This window comes from Podarcis filfolensis, assembly GCF_964270895.1.
Source record: "Podarcis filfolensis genome assembly, chromosome: 7".
In the NCBI taxonomy this organism is placed as follows: Eukaryota; Metazoa; Chordata; class Lepidosauria; order Squamata; family Lacertidae; genus Podarcis; species Podarcis filfolensis.
This window is the reverse complement of record NC_139603.1, coordinates 45,207,741-45,235,635: the sequence shown is the minus strand read 5'-3', so window position 1 is coordinate 45,235,635 and position 27,895 is coordinate 45,207,741. Positions and strand designations below refer to the sequence as shown.

At 44.7% G+C, this 27,895-nt stretch overlaps 1 protein-coding gene and 1 long non-coding RNA gene across 2 annotated transcripts in view; one reads left to right on the top strand and one right to left on the bottom strand.

The window, feature by feature from the left end:
* LPIN2 (lipin 2) overlaps positions 1 to 27,690 on the bottom strand; it is a 42,205-nt gene extending 14,515 nt beyond the window's left edge. The window contains exons 1-12 of the mRNA XM_083622573.1: positions 27,444 to 27,690; positions 18,074 to 18,274; positions 16,182 to 16,277; positions 15,473 to 15,774; positions 14,306 to 14,413; positions 12,773 to 12,896; positions 10,300 to 10,636; positions 9,077 to 9,176; positions 6,459 to 6,646; positions 4,915 to 5,008; positions 4,558 to 4,627; positions 3,810 to 3,899 (exon numbers count right to left, since the gene is read on the bottom strand). Of these exons, the coding sequence (XP_083478699.1) occupies positions 3,810 to 3,899; positions 4,558 to 4,627; positions 4,915 to 5,008; positions 6,459 to 6,646; positions 9,077 to 9,176; positions 10,300 to 10,636; positions 12,773 to 12,896; positions 14,306 to 14,413; positions 15,473 to 15,774; positions 16,182 to 16,277; positions 18,074 to 18,265 (1,701 nt within the window). The 5' untranslated portion in view covers positions 18,266 to 18,274; positions 27,444 to 27,690. The remainder of the gene's footprint in view (positions 1 to 3,809; positions 3,900 to 4,557; positions 4,628 to 4,914; positions 5,009 to 6,458; positions 6,647 to 9,076; positions 9,177 to 10,299; positions 10,637 to 12,772; positions 12,897 to 14,305; positions 14,414 to 15,472; positions 15,775 to 16,181; positions 16,278 to 18,073; positions 18,275 to 27,443) is intronic.
* Positions 19,449 to 23,804, top strand: LOC310766466. Its single transcript, XR_014550174.1, has 3 exons — positions 19,449 to 19,912; positions 22,990 to 23,098; positions 23,454 to 23,804. It is a non-coding gene; the product is annotated as an uncharacterized lncRNA (long non-coding RNA).
* Positions 27,691 to 27,895: the final 205 nt, after the last annotated feature.

The following is a 27,895-nucleotide window of genomic DNA, read 5'->3' as shown; positions in this document are numbered from 1 at the left end:
CGTAATGCCTTTTGGTCTGCAAAATGGCTCCCATACCTTCCAAGCTTTCATGCATCACGTGTTAGCGGGACTCCTCTACAAGAAGTGCGTCTGCTTCCTGGACGATATCCTGATCTTCTCGGAATCGCAGGAGGCTCACGAGAGGGACGTCAAGGAGGTCCTGCAGAGGCTACGGGAGCACAGACTTTACGCCAAATTAGAGAAGTGCCAGTTCGACATGACGGAGGTGGATTTTCTGGGCTACAAGCTGTCCGACAAGGGACTCGCCATGGACAGCGCCAAGGTCCGCGCGGTGTTGGACTGGAAGAGCCCGCGCAATCGGAAGGAGGTCCAGAGGTTCGTCGGCTTCGCCAACTTTTATCGCAAGTTCATCAAAGGGTTCGCGAAGGAGACGGCGGCCATCACGGACACCCTCAGCTCCAAGAAGAAGAAGTTCACCTGGACGGACCAGGCGGAGCAGTCCTTTCGGAGACTCAAGCGTCTCTTCGCGTCCGAAGAACAGCTGCTACATGTAAACCCCAGCAGACCAATGAGGGTTGAGACGGACGCCTCAGACAGAGCAGTGGGGGCCGTCCTGTTGCAGCAAGATCCGCAAGGGGAATGGAGGCCGTGCGCATTCTACTCCAGGAAACTCAGCAAGGCGGAACAGAACTACACCATCTGGGACAGGGAGTTGCTGGCCATTCATGCAGCTTTCAGGGCGTGGCGGCACTTCCTCGTTGGAGCCAGACACACAGTGCAAGTCCGCACGGACCATAAGAACCTGGAGTACTGGCGCACGGCGCGGTTCCTGAACCAGAGACACATCCGCTGGGCGGAGTTCTTTGCGGATTTCGATTTCCGGATAGAATACATCCCGGGAGACAACAACGTCATGGCGGATGCACTATCCAGGAAGCCGCAGTATCTCGAGGAAGCGGCGCCGGTGGCGGCCAAGCACATTTTCGCACCGAAAGCGTGGGCGTGCGCTTCAGCTGCAGTGGACCTGGACGCGGTGCGTCGAGCGCTGCAGACGGATTCGTTCGCACAATCCAAGATGGAGGAGGTGCGAAGAGGCACAGCGAAGGACGACGAGTTCCAGATACGAGACGGACTGCTCATCCGCAAAGGGGCTCTCTACGTGCCCGGAGACGACCTCCGCGCGAAAGTCTTGCAGCAGCTACACGACGCGCCCAGCGCTGGGCACTTCGGCAAGGACAAAACGGCGGAATTAGTAACCAGAGACTTTTGGTGGCCCAAGGTGAGGGGAGAAGTCGCGGATTACGTCTCCAGGTGTGACACCTGCCAAAGGGCCAAGCCAGTACACAGGAAGCCAGCGGGTCTACTAGAACCCCTACAGACGCCGCTCGAACCGTGGGAGAGAGTGGCCCTGGACTTTGTCACAGATCTGCCCAGCTCGCGAGGCAAAACAGCGGTGCTCGTGGTCGTAGACATGTTCACCAAGATGGCACACTTTATTCCGTGCGCGAAGGTGGCCACAGCGGAACAGACCGCCAAGCTGTTCATAGACCACGTGTTCAAAGCTCACGGCTTGCCGCGGTCCATCCTGTCCGACCGGGGTCGCCAATTCGTCTCGAGCTTCTGGCAGAAGCTGCTGGGCATCCTGAACGTCAAGATCAACTTAGCGTCGGCACGACACCCGCAGACCAACGGACAAGCGGAGAGGGTCAACGCCATCATGCAGCAGTACCTGCGATGCTACGCCAATCAACAACCCTCGACCTGGGTGGACTACCTACCGCTGGCCGAGTTTGCCTACAACAACACGAAGCACGGGTCTACGGGAGTGACACCGTTCTTCGCCAATAATGGGCGGCATCCCAGAACTTTCCCAGGGTTAGAGACGAAGGGGGAGGGGGAGCCAAGGGGAGCAGAGCACTTAGCAGCAGAGTTACAGGAGGTCCACGAGCAACTCCGCAGGCAATTGGAACTGGCGAAACACGCCTACAAAATGCAGGCAGACAAGCACAGGAGGGTCGGGGAGGACATCCAGGTGGGGGACTGGGTCTGGTTAGCAGCCCAGGCAGTGCCGGCCAGGACGCTAGCTAAGAGGAAGCTCAAGCACAAGCAGCTGGGACCTTACCAGGTCGCGGCGCAAATCAATCCAGTGGCCTTCCGGTTGACACTCCCGGAGGGCTCCAGAATGCACCCAGTCTTTCATAGGTCAGTGCTCACACCCTACAGGGAACCCCACAGGTTTCAGGCGACAGGGAACGCGCCAGACACACTTAGTGAATCTCCGAAGAGGGAGGGGTCACGGAGGGCGACGCCACTCAACGAGGTCACGGAGATTTTGGACTCGAGGTGGGGGGAAGAGGGGGTGGAATACCTCCTCGCCAGGGAAGGTACCCCAGCCAGTGCCAACAGGTGGGTACCGTGCTATGCCGTGGAGGAGCACTATCTTAAAGACGAGTTCCATGCACTCTTCCCACACAGACCTATGCCGGCAGAGTATTTCGACGACTGGCTCTTCACGCCCACACTGTCAGCCAGTACGTTCCAGGGTTTTTCATCAGCTGAAGAGACGACGCCAGACACTAGCTCCTCGGAGGGGTCTCTCTCGGGGTTTGCCACAGACCGCTCCTATTGGTGGGACACTCAACCGGAGGTGGGGTGGCGCAGGGAGCTGCTGCGGGGACCTTTGCAAGCTGTCTCACCAGAGGTACCCGGGGGAGGGGAGGACATGGACGTGTTGGGGGAGGATCCTGGATTCGAGCACATCAGCAGAGAGATGGAAGCAGAGGAAATCGACGTCGACGAGCCCGTTGCGGTTGGGCCGGATCCAGTGGACCGGCTACACACCAGGGGGGAAGAATGGTATCCCGCACTCACACCCACTGGACTGGAGCACCCGGAACCCACACCCGAAGAGGGGGAGGGGGGAAGGGGGGGCTTCGAGGGGGGGATGGATGTCAGGGAATCAGGAGCAGGAGCACTGGGGAGAGAGGATTGGGAGAGCGAAGGGGAAGAATCCGAGGGCAGCGTAGGGGAGTATGACAGTGGCCCGAGAGATTCCATGAGCTTCTCCAGCGAATCAGAAGATTCCCAGAAGGGGGCGCCGATGGTCAGGGCAAGGGGGGTCCCAGGGGGGACGCACCAGAAACAAGGAGCCAGAGGGGAACCCCAAAGCAGCAGTGGAGGATCAGGACCAGTTTCCCCACCAGAGCGTAGTGGGGGGGAGGAGTCACATGTGTCAGGAGCAGTGTCTCCTCCAGAGAGGGAGTCAGGGCTGACCACGCCTCCAACGGAGGGGAGGTCAGTTGCAGCTAGCCCCCCCGATGGGGGAAGCAGTGACAGCAGCAGTGGAACGGTCAGGAGGAAAGTTGCTGGCTGGGCGCGCGCGCCAAGTTCAAATGTGCAGGCGCGCGGAACAGCAGGAGACCCGGATGGGGAACCAGCTCCTAAAGCCCGCCGGAGGGAGGGAGAAGGCTCAGGGGAATCAGCGGGAGAAGAGGCTAGAAAGGGCGGAACCCCGGCGGGCAGGCGGACCCAGAGGAGGAAGGAGCAGCGGAGAAGGTGGAGCAAGGCTAGACTCTTAAATTGGTGTCAAGGGGGAGGAGACTCAGACGGAGCATCAGTGGTCTGACACTTTAGACGTGGGGCTGCGCGCTGCGGCTCTGGAAGTGAAACTGAACTTCAATAAAGGCTTTTATACTTAACAACGAAGCAGCGTTGGTCCTTTGTGAGCTGGGACCTAGGGTAGCCCTGACAACTCCATTTCAGGTTTCAAATATTCTTTTAAAGTCTACATGGATATTCATATGCACTTCTTCTTACGCACACAGTATTTTTAGTGAGTTTTATCTTACCTGTTTAACCAAGCTGTCCTTCTTACGCCAGAACCACCATCTTCCAGACTTCTTCGGCATTTTATCCTTAATCCAGGATTCAACTGTAGCCTAATAAACATATGAAATCAGTGTACATCTACAAGGTTGCCATCCGGTTCTAACATGTATAATGGCATCTCATGTGTGCTTATCCATTGCTTTGTTATGCTAAATCTCTGCAATGTTTATGTGCTTCCATCATGACTATGCAATTAAGTTATGGGAGAGCTGTGCTCTCTTCATGAAATGGCTTCTCCCTATGGTAAAAAGGCTACCTCAGAGAACAGCTCACTACAGCTACCACTGCCTGGCCCAAGTTCCATTAAGGCTGTATTGCAGGACACCCTTGGCAAACTAATACCTGCCAATAATTTCTTATGGAGTGCTCTGACTTAGCAGATGCCTCCTTCCCAGCTCCTTAGAAAAATTGCTGGATTAGGAGGGGTGGGGACCAAACCACAGTAGCAGAAGTACTGTATGTTGGAACATGGGAGCAGCATACTAGTGTTTCTCACACAGCTGTTTGCCAGGCTCATGCTTTTCCCTTCACAAAGCTAGAAGACATCCCAAATACCCAAATTACTATGCTTTGCTTCCCCCATAACTCTGCCATGAGAAGCCTTGGACAAGTAGGGGACAGGGCCTCGGCCACTCTACTCTGCTTCTGTGGCCCAAAATGGATAGCCTAGTTTAATATATTTCTGAGTATTTGCTGGCATTATATTACCTGTGGCAAGCTCTTATGGAACACCTGCAAGCTGAGAATCATGGGAGCAGCCAATGCCCAATTATAATACCTGTTTATATAGAAAAAGTTACTCATTATGGATATTACAAAATGCACAGCATGATGAATATGCCACATACTCTTTATTGTAAACATAAAACAGCCTCATGTCAGCGCTAAAAAAGTTTGGTATGAATTCTACATTATATGCTGCTAACAGGCAAGAATGACTCACAGAAGTTGGGTTTTAAATTTTAAAGAAGGACAATAGAATAGAATGACAGCTACAATACAGATGAACCAGGCAAAATTATTATTAAATAGCATAGGAAAAATAGGAGATTTGAGGAATGTTACCTGTTGTATATTCTTATAACCAAATTAGGATTGTCTATGAGTCCTGGGTTTTCAGCAAATTCATGGTAAGTAATGATATGCTCCATGAATTTTTCTGCAACACAATCACATTTTATCAGATAATTAAAGCATGTTTGTTTCCCCTTATTTGCTTAACCTATTCCTTCTTGTATAAAAGAATTATGATTTTTTTCAAATGGATGCATCTTCATTAAATGAGGGTGTAAAATCCTGATTAAGCATGTGGTTGCCTGACTCCCCACCCCCACTCAAAGCCCCAGATCACCTGGATCCAACTCCAGGTGATCAAGGGCTGCTTTGATCTGCTCTGGACAACTCCTGGATCAACCTGGACCTGCAATTTGTCTGGAGCCTGTGTGCAGCCTGATTAAGAGTTCTCAAAAGCTTGCACACTGTGTTGTGGTCCAACTCAAAAGCTTGCACACTTTGTTGTGGTCCAACACTGCCATTTCTACTTTATGCAGAATATAGTTACAGTGGTACCTCGGGTTACATACGCTTCAGGTTACATACGCTTCAGGTTACAGACTCCGCTAACCCAGAAATAGTGCTTCAGGTTAAGAACTTTGATTCAGGATGAGAACAGAAATCGTGCTCCGGCGGTGCGGCGGCAGCAAGTGGCCCCATTAGCTAAAGTGGTGCTTCAGGTTAAGAACAGTTTCAGGTTAAGTACGGACCTCCGTAACAAATTAAGTACTTAACCTGAGGTACCACTGTATAGGTGTGATGGACCAAGATGAGCTATTGCTACAAGGAAGCAATTTCTGGGGGCATCTCTTACTTTTACTCATGCCTTGTAATTCCATGGTTAACATGTGGAAGAATTCAAAGTCAATATACTAAGAAGCCAGATGTCGGTGGTTAATCTGCTGCTTTTTAAATGTCAATAAAGCAATTCCAAAAAAGTTCAGTGGTGAACTTCTGCTTATTAAAATGGCAGTTTGTTTTCTATGTAGCACCATTTGCTTCCAAACTTCCTGACTGCCCTACATGCACATCTGCTTAGCACCAGTTCCCTGATAACCTTGCTAAAAGTGCAAAAGTAAGTCTGGAACACAAGTTTCTTTCAATACTTACTTGCCCAGCTGTCTTGTACTAATGGTGTTTGTGCACAAGTGGAAACCACTTCTGCTAATGCAGACTCAACCCTCCATCCAACCCAATGCAGCCTCCTGTGGTTCCACAGAGTTCCCCAACCCTCATATCTCAATCAAACTGAGCAACAATAATGGCAACGGCAAGTTCTTAAAGCAATTCACAGGGTTTTGAAGCTCTGTTACACTGAAAGCAGGACTTCCACAAAACAGCCAATAGCAGATATGGCCTGGCATTTGACATATGGTGCATCTCAGCAGGAAATTACACTCGGGAAGACAGCTTCCTGCCTGGCTTTAGAAAAACACATGGTGGCACATATGTTATAATTTGATCCTGCACACTGAGATAAGTGCTTCCTATAGGGCAAAGTTATATAAAATACAGACTTCAAGAGTTTATTAAAAACAAGGCCGATTATTACATACCTTTTGATATCTCCCCATTTTCACTAAGACCTCCACAAAGGGATAATGTGACATCAGGCAAGTCCATTGCAGAATCAGACATACACTCTGTACCACTATCTGCAGCAGCACTTCCCACCGATTGTGGAGACTGAGAACCCGACAGCGTGTCAGACTCCAGCCATTGTCTGGTACCTGGATCAGAGTCACTGAAGACAAGAAAAACAAAACATCTGCATATGATTCGTTGCACTCACACAGTACCCTTCCTTCTAAAGTAGTCCAGGTCAGGTCACAACATGATAAAACACAATGAATCTCAGAATAAGGAAAACTTTTTATCAAAAAGCAAATTAGTCTGACACAGCAGGCAGCTGCTGGACTTCAGAAACGTATCTGCCTCCCAAAATATATGGTTTTTATACACAAACATGGATATACTGTACAGTTGATTATCCATAAGAAATTTCTGAGAAGTGTTCATAACTTGTTGCTGTTGCTATTTTTTAATGTTGATAATGTTGTAAGAATGTAAGAAGCCCTTTTGGTGAACTGCTCCCTCCATCAGGGGCCACTCAGATGGCAAGAAAGGCACGACCACAGCCATTACCTCTTGTTTTCCTCCATCTATTTGATGATCAGAAATGTACTGCTTCTGAACATGGAAGCTCCAGGGTTAAGTTATGCAGTTCTTAGGCTTTTCCTCCATGAAGCTATCTCAAGTGCCCTCCTTCTCAAGTCATCAATTATCTTTGCCATCTCTGCAGCATGAGCTGCTGCCAGAAAGCCACTTTGCCCTGCGTGAGTTCCAGTTCTGGCACAGCGCACAATGAAGTAGGTTTTTTTTTTCCTTCCCCAACACATGCTGACTTTCTGCAATTGGCTTTTAGCACAATATCAACACCAAATAGAGACCAGCATGGCAGTGATGTGTTAAAAATCCAACCAATATGTAACTCAGCATGACCCAGCAATAATCATAAAACCATCCCAGGGTTACGTTAAATAGGCCTGGAGCAAAGTGCAGCCAAAGTATTCTTAGGCCGCCCTCCCTATTGACAGGAAATCACAGGATAACATAAGCTAGAGATTATCACCGTAGCATGAACAATGCCCTGTACGTAAATTACATGCTATGTGAGGAAAGGAGAGAGAGACAGAATGGTTACATGGTTTAGGCATGACACATTCTCTGTAAAACATAGATATATACACACCCACACACCAATTCTATCACTTATAACAGGAGAGAAGCCTCAGGATCAGAGGCCAGATGCCTCTCTATCAGGCTTCCAAGACTTCTAAGGCCCTGCTCCTCTCCAAGCCACATCCCTCACCCACAGCCTAGAGAGCTTTTGCCTGGCTGAATGTGTCCTTAAAGAGTGAAGATGCCTCTTTTTTGGCTGTGTGGAAGATGAAGAAAGATGTTCATGTGTACTGAGTCCCCTGACATGTGGTTGAAATGTAACATATTGTAGAAATTTAAGGGTTATATTCATTGCCTCTGCCTGTTTTCCCCCCTGCCCCTGCCCAACACTGTAAGACTACCCACAAGGGAATATGGTCCTTGGACTGAAAAAAGATCCCCCACCCTCTCTCCCAACCAACCAACGATAAACCAACTTAAAATAGAGGAGGAGGAGACTTGTGTCACATTTGTGCAGTGTCAGCAGGCAGCAAGTGGCAGAATAGATTCCACCCTGTCTAGCTCCCCCTGGCTGTCCCCACATACTGCAATTTCCCCCTCAGTTTCCCTGCGCCTCTGAAGATAATGTAATTTTGATTAATAAAGGTTGCCAGGAGCCTCCAATGCAGGGCCTGCTGCCAGCACATCCAGATATGGTTGTTGGCTTCTGCTGTGTTCTGGCACGCTGCAAGAGAACCAGTGCTCAGGGACTTCCACGCCACTGCTTTCAGCGCACGCAGCATAACAGAAGCTAACAGAGACTCCGGAACGCTGACAGCAGCAGGCTCCTTCCCCATGTCCCAAGCTGGCTGGTGGGCAGTGGGGAGGGGCAAGGCGAGCAGCCAGGCAGGCTGACTCATGATAGGACTGGCCTGTGAAGGAGAGGTTTGAGGGAAGAGTGAGAGAAAAGGCGGTCTTTCTGTCAAGTTCCTCCGACACACTGTGCTCTGTTGACAACAGCACCCACCAGGGCTCTTTTTAAAAAGTCTCAGAAAAGTCGTTAGGGGGGCTTGGCTTTCAAAGTACAATTGTTAACATGGGAAAATTAAACCAGAAAAGGGCTTGGCAACCGCTTCTCCATTATATGTACCTAACAGCTGCATTGGATTGTAAAAGCGTTTTTTTAAAAAGCCCATTATAGAGCTCTCAGTGCAATTTTACACTGACGATTTTACATTGCTCTACAGCACCCTCTGGTGTCACATGCTTATAACGTGTTTATAATGTTTTAACTGATTAGTTCTGTGTGGCTGAGTAAGAGGTGGTGGCAGGGAGCAGATTAAACAAAGTTTTTACAACGATCTTATTTTTAAGACTTTTCTCTTACATGGAAAAGGGAAAACAAACAAACAAAACAATGATTGATTTAAAGACATACACATTACTTGCATGTTTTACTGTGAAATATCTGTCTGTTCTGTCAATTATCTGTGTGTTGTCAATTAAGAAATACCTTTTGGGAAAATAAAGAGCAGCAACTTCAGGTTCCAAAGCTGTCAGGTCATCCAAATATATGTCATCAGGCCCTTGGTGATGACTTCTCTTATGTATCCCTTTAAAAAAAAGGTATTCATTTAGGACAATTAATTAATGTATTTTAAAGCAGACTGCAGCCTCCACATAAAAGTTGCTTCCCGTTAAAAGTTAATCAAATAGCCATGCAAGATGTCTCAACTGAATTCTGAGTCATTCCTTCCTATCCTAGGAGTCTCCTATATCCCATTTCCATTCCTCTACAGCAGTGTTGGCCAAACTTGGCCCTCCAGCTGTTTTGGGAGTACAATTCCCATCATGCCTGACCACTGGTCCTGTTAGCTAGGGATGATGGGAGTTGTAGTCCAAAAACAGCTGAAGGGCCAAGTTTGGCCAACACTGCTCTACAGGGAAGGGCCATAGTTCAGTGGGAGAGCATCTGCTTTGTCTTGAGAAGGTCCCAGCTTCAATCACCAGCATCTCCAGGAATGGTTGGGAGAGACTCTTGTCTGAAACCCTGGGGTGACACTGCCAGTCCATGTGGACAATACTGAGCTACACTGACCAATAGTCTTCTTCCAATAGGCAGCTTCCTATGTTCCTCTAGAGAGACTTTTGGAGGGGTACAGCAAGCTGTAAGGGAGAGGAAGACACACTCAAGTCCTCTTCTGTGAACTTACTTCCATTTACATAATTACAATACAAGCTACTTTTAGGGGCACTTTTACCCATTCTGCTGAAATTGGCTTTCAGACCATTTAAGCTGTTTAAATATATGTGCTAAAAGACAAGGCAACCCCCCCCCCCCGAAAAGATCTGAAGGCAGCCCTGTTTAGGGAAGTTTTTAATGTTTGACAGACTACTGTATTTTAATATTTTGTTGGAAGCCAGATGAGCGGCGTATAAATAATAAATTATTATTATTATGAATCAAAATAACATTTTACATAATGTAACTTTATCATCTGCATTACAGATGAAGTAACATAAATGATTTAAGCTTCATTTGTGAAACTTAAAACTTTGTGTATGAACCAGAAATTTTAAGTTATTTATACTACAGTATTATTCTACATGAACAGCTGCAAGCAGGACTAGCAAACATATTTGTTACTTAACTCTTGAAAAATGGTTAAATATTTGGAATCTGGGGTAAAAGAGAAAGTATGTCAACACTTTATCAGGTAATTAAAGATATGTTACCTTTTTTCTTTGATGGGGAATCAAGTTTTGCTGGTGGTTTAGTTTCTGTCGGAGAATCTATCAATGGACTGGGAAGAGTATCAGAATCTAATGCCAATGAACCTTGCAGAATGTCCAAAATTGGTTCTGTGGCTGTAGAAGCAAGTCTCTCTTTAATATCTAGCTCCTTAAGTAGATGGTGTGTTCTTGGTTCAGGCTTTACTACTGTACAAACAGAATCATTCACCAAAATTCCATCTTCAGCTGCATCACTGCTGGATATTACCCTGAAATGAGTCTTCTCTGATGGAGTGATCGTAACTGTTCTGGGATGTTCCAATTTTTCCTTCTTGCTTATCTAAAAAGAAAAGCACCATTTTAAAACAATAATGCTTTGATCTCATTAATCATCGGCATGATTCAGTTCCAACAGCTTAAAGTGGTTCTAATTTAGCATTTCAATAAAACTTGTGTCCCACCCTCCTCCACAATTCAGAAGTGTGTGTGTGTGTGTGTGTGTTAGATCAATAGAAGTCCACCACATCTGGAGTTTTGGCATCCTTACTGCACCTGATTTCCAAATATAAAACAAGACTCTGCAATGTCAATGGGCAGCATAGTTGATAGACAAACGTGGAAAGATGTACCAATTGTTTGTACATTAATCCAGCCTTGCAAATCACTCCACAAAACTTACACACTCCCAAGCATTAGGGAGCTTCTTATAATGCTGTGGTCAAGTTGTTGGCATCCATCTGTCTAGAGAGACCATGGAGTGAAGTCTGGGGGTAAAGTCAAACTGCTGCATTAGCAGCATCAAAGTGTCCTCCTCAGGGTGCAAGTCTGGGCAATATGTATGGAGGTCCTGGGCTGCACAGACAACAAGATCCCTCGCTCAGCCTTGCTGATGTGGTCCAAAGGAATTGAGAGCAATATGTCTGGAACCAGCTTGGCTGCAGGAGGTGTACAAGACACCATTCAACTGCCTTAGGGACTCCACTTTTGAGTACGGTTTAGTCCTTAGCCTTTTCTTCTCCCGAAGAAATCACACAAGACAGCAGAGGTTTAGGATCAGAGTTTTCCTTCTCCTAGATGGGCCAACTTCCCCTCTGCACCTCACTTCCCTCTATAGCATGTGCAGAAACTATCTTCCTGACAGCTGGACTCATTATTGGTGTTGTCCACTCAATCCACTAGAGCCTGTTTTGGCATGCAGAGAAGTCCCTAACTCATCGAGGGTCCAAGACCCATCGGCTACCCTCTCCTGGTTTAGACGGCCAGTCCAAGCTGTTTCTGAGGGTGTGGCTGCTCTCACATGCTGACAGCTTTTGGGTGTCACTGGTGAGAGTTGAGAGCAGTGTGCTGAGCAAACCATGGTCATGGTCACACCACATTCTGGTGAAGTTCAGTTTGTCAGTAGGTAGCAGGAGGAACTATTAAGATGCCCACCCTTGGAGACTGATGGAATCTGATGGATGCCTAAATGCTCTAGAGGTTTCTTGTCAGTTTCCAGCTGACAGGCCTGGCACTGCTGTTGAATCTAGAGTTTCACAATGGACTGGCTCATGACAGGATTGCTCCCAAGCAAATTTCAGATAGACTATGACTGAACAGAAGGAAGAACAAAATATTGTGCGCATTTTGTGATCATGATGGTGGCACAGTGTGCTCACTTTTGTGACACCACTGCATCTCCTCATATAGCAAAATCCAGTAGAGCTCTTCCAGGTGGTAAATACATATTAAAAAATCATTCTGCGACACATTTGCAAAGCACTTTTGGGGATAAAATCCATCCTATTCACAGTGAACTAGACATTGATGCTAATACTGGTCTGTTGGAACAGGCTACTTCAGACACAGGTTTAACCTTCATTAACAATGGTACCCAAGCCACTTAGGCACAGTCAACCATAAGAAAAGGAAGCACTTTTCAGAATACCGAGAACAGGAAACACATCACATACAAAATATAAATTGATTTACATTATTCCATAATGCACATCAGATACAAAATATGGCAGTGCCTCCTAACAGCACCCATCCATGAAATGAATGGTTGCTTGCAGTTTCTATATTTTTAAAAAATAAAAAAAAATCTGGACCTTCAAGGCAGAATAGGAAAATGATTCATCTGGACTGCAAACTATCATCAAATGTGACACAAAATCCAACACTAGCTGCCCATGATCCACACACCACTAAGCGTTAATGATGTAGGTGTTTTTACATTGTAACACTAACCATTAGACTTCAGGTGCACAAAATTCTGCAGCAGGAGCCATGTAAGATTCCTGTGGTCAATCACAGCCTATGCTGGAAAGTTCGCCTGCTTTTAGAGAAGTACCAACAATGAACCACAAGAGGGAGCTACCTTCGTGCTATTTCTATTGGAACAGTCTCCATAATAGTGCTACTTTTTAACCTATAAAAAGAAAATCTCATGACTATCAAAACCTTCCCTCCAAAAACTTGTATTTGCAAATAACTTTACCTTGGTAGATTCTGGGAACCCTCCCCACGTCCATTCAATGTGAGACTCTGCTCGGAGTAAGCTCTCCGTAGGCTTAACTTCAAGTTCTGAATCACTTTTAGGACAAGTTGGCTGGCTAAATGGGCTGTCAAAATAAAACAAAGCTATTGTGTTTCAAGGCATGAGTTGTTCAGATCTTTTCAAGGACTGTTTTCTCCAGTTTAACAAAGCTTCACTTATACAGAAAGCCAAGTTGGGCTTTCAAACTGTGAGGCAACAGGAGAGGAAAACTAAAAATCACAATAAAGTAGTTAATGTTGGCCATTCTAAACAGATTTCTTCATTAGGTGTTTTTTAAACATTTTCAACATAACTGTTCTCACAAGGCAAAATAATTATAGTTGCAAGTTCTCTCTCTCAACAATATATCCCTATTCTGCAGGCTTAAAACAAAAATGACTGAGCACATTTTCAACTTAAGACAAGCATGTACTCATGTAAGCACATCCAGGACTTCCAATCGAAGCATAGTGTATGAGTGGTAATTCAAGGATATTTATGGAAACTTGCAAAACCAAGTTAGATTTCTTGGTCCATTTGCAGCCTACTTCTTTTTTTTCTTGAAAGGAAGCAGTTTTCAAGACACACATTAAAATCAAGGAGATAGATGGCAGGCAAAAATCCACTGACTTTTCCATTGTGATCATAGATTACCCTCATTTCTATTGCCATTCTACCCCTTCCCCACATAATTTACTTGGTCAGTTACACAGCAAAGAAGCCCTAGTTCTTCTCAGCCAATTTGAAGAAAAGTGTCTATAGAGTTAATACCACATGGAACTTCCAGGTGTTATTAAGGTAAGAGGTTCTGAAAAATGTCTAGTATCAGAGGTTGGGGCAAGGACAGCTTAAGTTAACTGCCAGAGTACACTATCCATAGAAACATGGCAAGCCACAGAAGTATTGCCCATGTTTCAATAGTCCAGTGTTATGCCTAATGTCATGTTTATGCCAGAAAAGCATCCCAAGAAGTATTGATCTTTATTACAAGAGTAGGCAATCTGTTCTGAGTCAAGAGCAACATTCCCATGGGGGCATGTGCAATGCATGTGGTGCCGGGGGGAGAGACATATCAGCAGTGGTTGGGGCCAAAGCTGGAGAAAACAACCTTTTTTTTTGCTTTTTCCTTCTCTCTTATGCATGCTTTCTGGTGCACACATTCCCCACCACCACCACCAACCACCCCTTCTCTCTCACCATCTCTCTTCCCCGCTTTCCATCATTCAGCGTTCTCTCCCTGCCAGTCAATCTTCCCTTGGGATGCCTAGCCTCCAACTACTATCAGCCTGCTCTGCTCCTGCCTCCCTCCCTCCCCAGTTTGCTCCAGATCCTCAGCCTGGAAAAATCCACAGACGTGAGTGAGGAGCCCAACTCTTCTCTTTCTCCATCCTGGAGATCACAGGGAATACCCTGGAGAGTCCCATGGGAGCCAGGGTTTGTCCAGATGTGCTGTAACACCAACATTAAAAAGAGTGACACATGAAAGTGACCTACTTCTCCAAAGGAGACCAGTCTCCATCTGATAAAGGGTAATGGTCCTTTGCGTGGTAAATCAATGATTCCTTGTACTCTTCATCCTTTGGTGGAGAATCTGATGGGTTCCTGGGGAGATGAGAGTATATTTAAAAGGGGATCAAAGAAACAAACCTGGTGATGTATTTTAACAGAAGAGTTCCAAGCAACCTGAGGAGAAACCAACAGATTCCGTAAGCAACTTTTCAACATGGTCCATATTCTGATTTGAGCAAGGCCTGGAGATCCAGCCCCACTGACTCACATCCATAGGAGCTGAGACACAAGCAAAGGGCTCTAACTCCATTTCTCCCAGAGTAAACAGCAACAGGGGCTTTGGAAGAACTCTCCTTTTTGTTGAATGCCAAAGCTGTTCACTATTGTGCACATGCTTGGAAGGATCAAAGAGCCTTTGCTTCTTGGAAGAAAGTGGCTGAAGTATGTAATAGTATGTGTAATAGTATGTAGTATGTTATGATGGAGGCTGGATAGAAAACCATGAGAACTAGATCACATTCACTTCCCTATCCATATGACAGACTGTGTTTTCTTTGTGGGTCTCACCCTTCATGATTATCTAGTTTGTTGCATGTGTGCATGCACTCGTACACCACAACCAAGACTTGCTCAGGAAAAAAATTGCAAACATATTTAATGACTTACAAATTAGAAAGTCTCCAGCAACTACAATACATGAAACATTTTCCGATTGAGAAATGGGGTTTAAGTGTTCTCAAAAGTAATGCTTTACAAATTAAAAACTTATGCAATGCAATTTAGATATAGGTTAAAATTATATATTTATTGCAGGTATTTGCTTTTCTTATTTAACATTAGAAATACAACCCGAAGGGTAATTATCAGTGCCTGACTGTGTGACTAGAACATTCAGTTGCCATATCAGCATATTTCTTACTAAAGACCACCCCCTAGTTTATTGTCTGCTTTTCTGATTTATAAGTAGATATAAGTTATTACAAACTCCAAATCTGAATTTCCAAATATCAAGTAGTTGAATATTTAAACAAGTGGGGGATTTTTTTCCTGGTAGGATTTCGCACTGTTGCCAAATATAAAACAGATACAATTACTGAGCTTTTTATATTGCAACAGGTTAGCCAAATAAGAAGGTAGTTTTAAAAAGTTTACCTCAGAGGCAGAATACTCCTCTCATCATCTGAGCTAATTTCCATTTCAAAGCCTTCTTCAGTTCCAGGAGCAGAGATCTGATCTTCCTTCTTGGCATCTTGTTTACATTTTCTTTTCCTTCGCTTTTTCTTCTTCACTGACCCAGAGGGGAAAAAAGGCTCTGCTTCCACAATCTGTAGTATTTCTGAGCTCAGACACATCCGTTCATTGTCACCCGATTTCAGCAAGTGATCATCAGTTTCTCTGAAGAACTGGTCTTCTGTAGGTATTGGGGATGTTGCAAGATGTGCAGGAACTCTTTCCTAAAAAAACGATTTGGGCAAGAATAACAGTTACATACATTATGTATGCACTACTAAACTATTACAATATTCACTATATTGGAATTTTATTGGAATTTAGTATATAGTATATTGAAATCACAGTGAATGTATAAATTCCCATGTAAATGCAGGTAATTCCAGATCCATTTTGTGATGTTCAGAAACTCAACAGACATACCTAAGACTTTTCATTGTCACTTAGATATGAATGTCAGTATTCACTCATGTACGTCCAAAAAGTAAGGAAAAGAAACACCTGGCTCCTAAATTCAAAATGCGTAATTATATGAAATCCTCATTTCCCAATACACAATTTCCTCCCTACTACATAAAATATGTACAACAGAATGTCAGAATAGACATGGATGTTAAATTATGCTACTTACAAATTTTTCTTCTGTTTCTTGCACAAAGAAAGCTTCTCCATTATCACCCAGTTTCATATGAAGATCAACTGCTTCTCCGTTAATTTCAATATCAATCTGTGGAACACACAATACCCTTTCAGCATTTGAAAATAAAAATACACACAAAAATTAAAATATATTTTGCCTCTTTACATTATCCATCCCCACCCCTCTAAACTTTGAGACAAATGGGTAAAGACTGAATGGTCGACATACTCTCTAGTACTTGGCTATCCACTTTGATCAGAGCATACATTACCTGTGATCTAAACTTTGTGAAGTTGGAAGAAGGTAACAACCCCACTAGCATAAACCAACACATGTTACAGAGACTGAGAAAGGCAGGAAAGAGAAACTGCAGCCACTTCCTTCATCAAAGCTGAGAGAGAGAGGTGAGAAAGAAGCAGGTTGCATCATACCTCATATGAACCAGTGGCCAAGAATGAAGTTAAGAAGAGTTCTGCTGGGTAAGGTCAAGCCCCATCCAGACAAGCTTGCTGTTCTCACAGTGGCCAGCTAGATGCCTACGGTAAGTCTATTAAGTAGGACATGAGAGCAAAAGCACTCTCCCTACTTGTGATACTGGTATGCAGAGGCATGCAGTCTTGGATGCTGGAGGTAGCACACAGCAATCATGTCTAATAGCTACTGGAAGCCTTATCCTCCATGAATTTTAAATCCATGACTTTTAAAGTAATCCAGGTTTGTGACTATTGCTGTATCATGTATCAGCAGCTGTTTGGCCCAGCTGCAACCTAGCTGCCCAAAGCCAAATGTGATCTGCAGGGACAGAGTCACCTAATGCTGAATCTATGACAAAGCACTCATTCCTTGTCACCTTCCTGAGTAGCTCATCCGGAACAACAGCACTGACTCATTGTTCATTTCACTAGAGTTCCTAAACATGACTAAGGAGATTCATTCATTTTATGCCAGAACTAGCAGCAACTAACCAAGAAAACCAGGGATCATTATGGATAGCTCAGTGAAACCATCCACTCATGTCTGCTGAGTGAGAAGTTTCCATACCCCCAATAAAACCCACCAAAGCTAGAGATTATTAAAAAAGAGAGGCTGAAAATCAAACTGCCAGTATCATAATGCCTTTGTATAAATATATGGTGTGGCCACACTTGGAATGCCGTGCACAGTTGTGGTTTTCTCTTCTGAAGGATGATTTTGTACAGCTGGACAAGATGAAGAAAGGAGCAACTAACATTATCAGGGGTCTGAGGAAAGTTGACTATTTGAAGCTTTTTATTTTAGAAAAATGGCAAAGGAGAAGCATGGGAGAGAGGTTTATAAAACTGTGCATAGTGTAGAGAAAGTGGACAGAAAAGTTTTCCTCCCTCTCTACTAGAACTCCCATTACTATGAAGGCACTGGTTTCCCAGTGAAATTGAGTAACAGTAGATTCAGACAGACAAAATCCAAATGAGTGTATGGCATTTGCTGTCAACAGTTCCTATATTTTCATACTTAACCTCACAAACTCTCATGGCTGCTAGTCATAAGATCAGCCCTACAATAGTTTAAAGACATCCCCCTCCTCTGTAGGTTAAAAAGAGAAATGCATGCAAAATATATAGCACGCAACAAGAGATGCAAGTCTTTGTTGTACTAACGAAACAACAAGGTTAATAATACTCTATTTAGTCATAAATTATAGTGGCTTAGATTTCAGATCTGCACCATTGTTTGAGAAATGCAGTATCAGTAGGAAATTTGATTTAAATCAAGTCATCCTGTATCAAATCTCAAATGCATCCATTCCCCTTTACAGCTTTCTTCCCCCTTCCAAAAATAGATTTATATAGACGAAACTGCAGAATAGTTTTCATTACAAGGTCCCCAACATTCATGATACTCACAACTTTCTCCTTCGAACGTAAGACACCAAGCTTTCCAAATCGGACATGGAATGGGGAGCAAAGGTATGTGCCATCTTGTTGCCGAACTACAATTACATCAATGCATCCTGAGAGCGTCGCCTGATTGATTCCTTTGTATAGTTCCTTAACAGTCACCAGAACTTGGCCTGCAAGCTGCCCCACGTAATTCATTATTTAAGGCTGCAAAGAAGAAATTGATTGAAACAATTAATCAAAATTTAGACAAAAAGTAAAAGGTAGCCAAGATTGCACATAAGAAAATTCCAAAGTTCTCCAAGTCACTAGCATAAGAGTGTAAGAAGCTTTTCTAGACCATGATCCCTACACACAGCTTATCTTTATATGCCATATTCAGTACATCAGTTTCCAGCTTCCACAGTTCTAGGAATTGATAAACATCACTTATAAATCTCTATAGCTCAAACGTTCAGTTGCCTATCAGCAAGTGTTTACTTATGAAGTGTAGATGAATCCAGAAAACTACATACATGTGTGAACTACTAAGTTTAGGAGCATCTAATGATGAAACCAGGAAGGAGGGCAGGGGAAAATAGACAGAAGATGGGAGGATGGTATGATCCTGTAGCCCAGTCCTTAAAATTTTGGTTCCAGTTATATGAACTAGATATTTATTACTGTTCTAGTTTTGTTCTTTTATCTGATGGTATTTCAGTAGTCAGTTTCTAAAATGACCTAATAACCAGCTTGGATTGTTGTACATAACTGGTTACTTTGAATGTGAGTACTGCATAAAATAAGCAAAATTCCATTTTCAGATGATTAAAATGGCATTCCATATTAAGTGCTTTTATGGAACTTCAAGTAATGAAAAGCTAGGGTGAAGTAATAGTTAAATATGCAGCAAGTAGCAGAGCAAGCATACATAAATTGCTAACCAATAAAGCATATATACATATATATATATATATATATATATATATATATATATATATATATACACATACATACATATATGCAGTTGATATTGTTGTACCATGGCAGAATTTACAACACTCTGATGAAGCCATTGGATAATGGAATAAGAGTTACAAACTGACTCTAAGCCACAATAATATTTTTATTTTATTTTAGTAAACCAGTATATATATATATATGTCAAAAACCTAAATGCTTATTCAATGTTAAAGCACCACTTAACATAAGAACAGACTGCTACTTGTATTCCTTTCTACAATAAAAAGGTTTGAAAATGTTTCCTCAGCTTTCTTACAGAATACTGGTGCAGTTTAAAAACAACTAATCTCAAGAAAGCCCGTGTGTGGTATCTTTACTATATGGGCTTTCCCAGCTGTCCTTCACTGCTAGAGATAACCAGGCACACTCTGTTTACAGTGATAGGCAATGATGTTGCATTCCGAGTCACATGATATTAGTTTCATTCTATTGACCATGTGATTTCTCCTATCTGACTTAATCCCAGGCCTGCTTAGCACATGCCTGTTTCTGAATTTACAGACTGCATTCCGTAAGTGGGCAGGTGAAAGCCGGAGATGCATGCTTGCTCACTTCAGGACATAACACAGGCTAACAGGAAGAAGGTGGTTTTCTTTCTGTGCGCCCACAGCTTTCTCTGCCTTCCCCCAGACATTATTCTACCTGGTTTCGTGTTAGCTTTTGTTTTTCATATCTGGCCCATAGTCCAAACGTGGGAGCAGGGTGCATGGCCATGGGTGTGTCCACACTGTAAAGGATAGGTCAACTGCTGTCAGCTGCTATGCACAGTGCAGCTGGAATAAGAGCAAGAGTGGAGCACTGGGATGGAATCACAGATCAATCAATCCAGTCACAAAATGCAAGGTATGAGCTCAGATACCTAACTGAAGGGGGCTGGGATGAAGGTGAAGGAAAGAAGCAGACAAAAGGAAAGGTAGGCAGTGGAGTCTAGAAGAGAACCTGCCTTGCATGTATCACTCGTCTTTGACCTGGTTGCTGTAGCAAATGAATTACCGTATTTTTCGCTCTATAAGACGCACCAGACCACAAGACACACCTAGTTTTTGGAGGAGGAAAACAAGAAAAAAAATATTCTGAATCTCAGAAGCCAGAACAGCAAGAGGGATCGCTGCGCAGCGAAAGCAGTGATCCCTCTTGCTGTTCTGGCTTCTGTGATAGCTGTGCAGCCTGCATTCGCTCCATAAGACGCACACACATTTCCCCTTACTTCTTAGGAGGGAAAAAGTGAGTCTTATAGAGCAAAAAATACGGTATATGTAGGTGAGTGGCCTGCGGGCTGCCAGAAGAGACACAACACTCTGCTCCTCTTCTGGCAGTGCCTTGTGTTTCTGCAACAGGTGTGAGGGAGTGCCCTTTGCTTCCTCTGCACCAGCACAGAAATGAAGCGTTGTGGCTTCCTTGTTGCCTACTGCGACTAGGCGAGTGGTAAAATACCAGACTGGTATAAACAATTTCATTTTTGTATTCTCATAATACAAAGCCCTTGTCAATACAGTGGTACCTCGGGTTACATACACTTCAGGTTACAGACTCCGCTCACCCATAAATAGTACCTCGGGTTAAGAACTTTGCTTCAGGATGAGAACAGAAATCATGCTCTGGTGGTGCGGCAGCAGTGGGAGGCCCCATTAGCTAAAGTGGTGTTTCAGGTTAAGAACAGTTTCAGGTTAAGAACGGACCTCCGGAACGAATTAAGTACTTAACCCGAGGTACCACTGTAATAGGAAAACTCTCTCATATCCCAGGTGTTCAGATGTCCAAAAAGTTGCTTCAGACTAAAACCTAGAAAGTTTGTATATTTCTTAATCCTTGTTAAAAAAAACACAAGTCTTCCTTTTCTTTCTAGCTTTCTTCTTGTATATGCTGCTGATGGTAGTGTTACAGAACATTGCAGATACATGTAGATTCACTTGCATGAAATTTGAATACTTTAAGCTATTTCTTTGTTACCATCTTACAAGCAGCAGTCCAAAAGAAACTTCTTCCTTTCTTTTTTTTTTTGCAATGTTGTTACAATTCTTGAAAACATTGAAAATTTCCTGTCATTGTCCACCTATTTCAGCTAGTTCCTCTGTCTATAATAAACCCTAGTCAAGGTATTTGTTCCTTTATTTAATACTATTTCTTTCCCGCCCTTAATCACCAGGTGTTCCAAGGGTAGGTTACATAGGAAAAAGCAGGTGCACACAATAAAACCAAGCAACAGAACACTAAACAGCACGAAACACTGAAGTGTTTTAAATAAAGTTGCTTAATATCACTATGATAATTTCACCATAATTTGCAGTCGGGGGAAGGATTCCGTGCTATTTACCACTGCTAATACATTTTGAACATTATTACTGCTTTGCTGTACCAGAAAGGCAAAACAAAAGAACCTCAAGGTATTGCCAGGGTATCTCACAAGGATGCTGAGTGTGCAAGTAGATTGCTGTTATCACTGTGATAGCACAAAATAAACAAATGCAGCATGTAAACAAAAACAACAAACCAACCCTTCTGTGGTCTAATTAGGTGGTTCAAGTAATGCATGGGAAAAGGGTCAATAACTTGTGTACACCCCAACACATTGTTAAGGACATTTTTTTCAGGGACCGCGGAGAAAAGGTGCACTTCCTGATACACATGTCAAGCAACCCACAAGCCCATATATCTGGCATTTGGTGGATAGCAGCACTACGGTGTGAGCTGCCTCTCCACAGCCTTGACTGGCTGAGCACCATTTTTTAAAATTCAAAAATCTCCTTTTTCTCCTTCCTTGTAACATCTCACAGCCAGTCAGATTTGGCACCTGTGACATCACCAAAGGCAAACCAAACAATGCCCACATTCTTAACTAGCTTCATTTGCCACCAACATCATCATAATCACACAGCCAAATCTGATTAGCTGTTATTAGGATAAAGGGGCTCATTTTTCAAACAAAATATGGCAACTAATGGGGCTGTAGAGCACAACCATAGTAAGGGTTTTTCCAGTAAAGATTGAAGGGCCCCCAAAAGGTCCCTCTTATGCCAAAGCTTTTATTAGAAGACGTTTGGCTCAGCCCATGTTTTGAGCACATTTCATTATTTCACTTCTATGTAGCTTGAGAAGGGCTTTCAATAACAAAACATGTTAATTTTTAACCCTTGTAATCCCATCTCATTGTGCCATAAACACCAGAGATCTAATCTCCTCTATCTGTCAGCTGTACTTTCTTGACAAATGCGATGGGTGAAGTAAATGTGCCCAGAAGGCGAGGTGAATTAGTGGGAAGAGAGAGAGGGAGGGAGATGGGGAGAGAGCACAAACCAGAAGTCAGCAGGACTCCTAGCATCATCCATTCCCATTCAGACTCACCTCACTTACTCACAGTGTAAAAGGTAAAGGGACCCCTGACCATTAGGTCCAGTTGTGGATGACTCTGGGGTTGCGGCGCTCATCTCACTTTACTGGCCGAGGGAGCCGGCGTACAGCTTCTGGGTCATGTGTCCAGCATGACTAAGCCGCTTCTGGTGAACCACGCACGGAAACGCCGCTTACCTTCCCACTGGAGCGGTACCTATTTATCTACTTGCACTCTGACGTGCTTTCGAACTGCTAGGTTGGCAGGAGCAGGGACCGAGAAACGGGAGCTCACCCCATCATGGGGATTCGAACTGCCGACCTTCTGATTGGCAAGTCCTAGGCTTTGTGGTTTAACCCACAGCGCCACCTGCATCCCACTCACAGTGTAGCAAACTGTTTAATTCTCATCCTTCTGGCATAACTAAGCCAGCATCTCCACAGGTGCTTATACCTTTGCATGACAACAGTCAATTGACAACATCTGAGCTCATCAGGGGTGCTGACCTCCCAACACATGCTAGCCTCATGTAAATTCTTGGTATATGTTTTCTAGTTGTTTCCACTAACCCTTCTCTTTTTCTGTCATGAAGCTCAGGAAGCCAATGTTCATATGGATATGGCAGGCATCCCAGAGTCCACTGCTTCTGAAGCCATGTTAATGTCCAGAGAAAGGATCTTGTCTAAACATATTTTTAGGAGGTCTGTGTTTATGATGTTCCATCTCCTACCCTGAATTAACTGTTTTTACTTGTGGGAAGTATCTCATCCAATCCCCATGTCAACCAGTTTTCTAGCAAGGCAACTGGTGGGTTATCCAGGATCAGATACCATGGGAAAGAGTATTCTACCACTGCACCAAAGCACATATATTGTGATATACCTATGCCATACTATGGTGGCCACCCCATTTCGTCCCATAAGGTCATGACATCCAAGGCCTCCATAGGTTCAGATTCAGGTGGCAAGAATCATGGCAGCTCTTATATGGGAGGCTTCCAAAATGCGTAATTTCTTAAGTTAGCTCTCCCAAATCTCTCCTCTTACTATTTTCCAGGAGCTTGGGGGTGTTGCAGACTAATATGTGATCCTATGCATCTTTACTCAGAATTCCAATGTGGTCAATACTGCTTACCCCATATGAAGGGTTCACAGGATTGCAGTCTCTGTGTGCCTGTTGGAGAACTATGACAACCAGATTGTCTGAAGTCAGCAATCAAGCCATATTCTATAAACATGAGCTTGCATTTGGGTATTGTAATAGAACTAATCAAGCACAATTTAAGATCACAGGACAAATAAAGTAGATGCACATGCGCTTTGAAATTTCTTTTGCCTTACTGACTAAATCCTTGTGTGTTTTGTCCTACTAGTATTTCATCTAAAAAGAGCTAACCAATGTGCATCCTTTTACTGTGTAGCCTTAAATGGTTTCTCTCCTCTTTAGGACTCAAGAAATAAACAAAGTTTTATATCTCTGATCCGCAAAAGCACCAAAGTAAATGTGATTTTACTTATATAATTAGCAACTATGTGGTTTTTGTTTTTTTTAATGGAAGTCATGAGGTGGGAATTACTAACTGTGAGAATAACATATCTGTTTCAGCCCTTCATAATGAAGAACTGATCAACAGGCAGCCTTACATCAGCAGTAATGAGTGCTTAAGATTTCTGAAACTCCAGCTTGTATTGGGACTTCCAATCCCTGTGTCCATATCCTAGAGATAACAGAGAGAACTCTACTAATCAGCATCATTTCTCACAGAAGTTCACTAACAATAACCAAGAATGAAAATTTATTATCCAGGGGCAATGTACATTTGATTACCAAACATAGGGGGAGGGAAGGACAATAGGGTATGTGTCTTTCATTCAGCATCACTGCAATGCTAAAGACAGAGTGCAAGATAAGATGGAAATTTAATCTGATTCAAGAAGACAAGTCTTATATTCTTAACAAGCATCAGACAATGTTGTGCTGAAAATAATGCAATGTGTCTTCATCAAAGTATCCTAAGACTGATAATGGGGCAATTCCATTACTATTGTAAGTCACTTTGAGACTACTTTATGGCAACAGGCATGATGGAAATTTTACAAACCAGTAAGTTCATTATCCTACACACTCTCATTTGTCAGTAAGTCTCACTGAATTCAATAGGATTAACTTCTGCCTAAGATAGCACAAAATGGGATGCGGGTGGTGCTGTGGGTAAAACCTCAGCGCCTAGGGCTTGCCAATCGCATGGTCGGCGGTTCGAATCCCCGCGGCGGGGTGAGCTCCCGTCGTTCGGTCCTGGCTCCTGCCCACCTAGCAGTTCAAAAGCACCCTTAAGTGCAAGTAGATAAATAGGTACCGCTTTATAGCGGGAAGGTAAACGGCGTTTCCGTGTGCTGCGCTGGTGCTGGCTCGCCAGAGCAGCTTCGTCACGCTGGCCACGTGACCCGGAAGTGTCTCCGGACAGCGCTGGCCCCCGGCCTCTTAAGTGAGATGGGCGCACAACCCTAGAGTCGGACACGACTGGCCCGTACGGGCAGGGGTACCTTTACCTTTACCTTTAAGATAGCACAGAAAAATTCACTTAACCACCTTTTATTGCAATCAGAAACTCAAACCTCACAACAGGAACTTGTGAGACTGACTGTAAAGAAGTGCTGCAGAAAGGCCAGGTTGTTGGCAACATGGTGGCACAAAGAACCAACGAATGGACTTTAAAGTACTCACAAATTATGTTTTGACTGTGCAAGTACAGGTGTGTTTTGTTGAACTTTCCCAAATCGAACCTGAAGAAGCAATGGAAGTTCCACAGCTCCAAGGTGCATATGCAGACTGAATTTGTTAAAATGTTGGTCCCTATTAGAAGGCAAACTTTATATCCTATTTTGAATAGTAGGTGTATGTTTTCATTTTCAGGTTTTTGTATTCATGAGGTGTTCTGAGCATTATATACCTTTTTAAGAAGACCCCCCCATGCTGTTAATGCTTTAACTATCTGGTGACACACTCACTGTCTCTCTTTTTAGGAAGAGTTGTGCAAATATCTTTTTATTAGACTTTCCAAGTAATTCAAATACCTCAGGCTATCTGTGTGCCAAATTCTACCTTTTCAGGTTGTCTGGAAATACCTTAACAATCTGGGGTGCATTTTTAGCCTCCAGTTTTCAGAGAGAGGTGTACAAGTGTTCCCTTTTCAGATATTTTTAGTAATCAGGATGTCTTATTCTACATATATATCAAATTTGGGAGCTTTAGCTCATTAGAAAGGATCCTAAATGTCAATTCCCCTCCCCCCATGAGTAAGTAATGTACTAACCCAAATCTGCAATCCACTACAGGGGGGTGAAAGCCCAGACTAGACCAGCTCCATCAGGCTCTGCCCAAGAAGTGACAATAGCCTTACTCAGCTGGCATAAATATCTCTGTTCCACCTGTTGGAAAGCTTTCTACCAATGGTAGTCTGTGGAATGTTCCAAAACAGAGTGCCCCAGAGAAAGGGCTCAGCCAGCCTGGGGGCCACTGAATCCCAAGCCAGCTCCACTATTATCACTTGATGGCACCGGGTCCAATTCAGGCCAGATTGCTACATCAAGTCCAGGTTGGCGTAGCCTGGAACAGTTTGTGACTCCCCCTCCATATTCTACCTAGGCCAACTTGAATGATGGGGCCCTGGATGCGGCAGTAGCTACACTGCTCCATTGCTACCTGCCATGTGTTTGGATTGCTCTGGCAGTCAGGCAGAGAACCCAGAGTACCTTCATATAGATATGTGGCTGTACCTCCTATTATCAGAAGTAAAAGTAAAAGTAAAACATGACCTAACACTGTGTGTAAACATATCAGACAGTTTTCCTTAATATACGCCATTGCTAAAGAAAGTCATAAAATATGTCAATATTTACAACATCTCAGACTAAAACACATGGTTCTACTTTTTTATTTTTAAAAATGCTGTTTTAGACTTAACAGCATAAGATTTTAGAAGATTTGCTAGGCCTTTGGTATAGTACGATTAAGTCTTAGCACATGATAGCGGTTGCAAATTCATAAATAATGTGTAAAGCTTTCATGGTAATCTCAACCAAGACTTCAGCATGATTTCAACATTATGTATTCATTCAGTCATTCATTCATTCAATGACTGCAGTTCAACAAGAGCCCCAGCTCACAACATACATTAATGGTCACAGAAGCATTAACAACCCACTGAGCTACATGCATCACAGGCACTACAACCATAGGTTTGAATCAGAGAGCAGACAGCTACATCCAGAACCCAGGCAACCAAAGCACATGAATTCAAGAAAACCAACAGCCAGACACTCAGTTTTACTTTACATCCCATTGAAGTCAATGGGCTGAAACCCTGTGTAAAGGATTGCAATCAGGGGCCGCTAAACCTGCATGCTTGCTTTCAGTGGCTGCTCTTGAGTAAACACTGCCCTGATGACAATAAAAAACCCCGCACATAACCGCATGCAGTTATGCTACAAACAGTGGAAGATTACACCCCCACCCCTCCCTCTCTGCTGGAAGGCACCACAGCCGGCATTGATCGTGGGTCACCTCCTACCACCAGCTTCCTTTTCCCCGATACACTGGCAAGCAAGCAAACAGACAAACAGGGCTGGCGAGGGCCAAGGGAAACGGGCTTCTCCCTCACCATCTATCTGGAAGCAGGGGGAGGGGGTGGGGACCAGAAAGAGAGGAGAGGCGCGCGGCTGCGCCCTGTGACCTCGGCGGGACTCCCTCCTCCTCCTCCGTGCGCAGCTGTGGAGGCAGCCGCGAGACCTGAGCTCCTCCGGCGTCTGGTTGGGGTGAGGGACCCGGGCGCGAAGGCGACGCTGGGAAGGGGCGCGTGGTGCGCGCGGGGGAAGGAAGGATGCAGCAGCAGCAGCAGCAGCAGCAGAGCCTCCTTAGGACCAGACGCGGAGCTGGAGAGGAATTGGGGGGGGGGGGGCGGCAGGGACGTGGTGGCCCCTCGAAGCCGCCAAGTCCCCCGAGGCTGCCTTAGTGAGGTGGTCAGGGGGGCTGCCCCTCCTTGCCTACCTTGACTGTCCGCCCTCCGTGGGATGGAGGCAGGAGAGCGAGAGAGGCTTTGGCGAGGGCGAGGACCAGCCACCGGGCGCTCGAGGCGGCGGTTGAATGAACTGAATGGGCTGGAAACGCAGCCAGCGCGCGGCGCCGGAGGAGGAGGGAGGCGGCGGGGGGGGGGTGACGCACGCGAGCGAGCGCGCGCGCCCGGCGGAAATTCCCGCTCTCGCGCCCCCTCGCTCTCTTGCGCGACGAAGCCACCAACTAGCGGGGGAGGGAAGAGGTGAGGCGCACGTGACGAGGAGTGGGGGTGGGGGGTGGGAGGCCACGGTATTCTCTCTCTGTCGAGCGCGCGCCCAACATTCCACCCTGCTGCGATGTAAAACGACCCGGGCTAATTAGTGGCAGTGGCGGCGTCGGCAGGAACAGGGAGGAGCTTTCTTCTTCTTTTCCTCCCGAAGTGGACC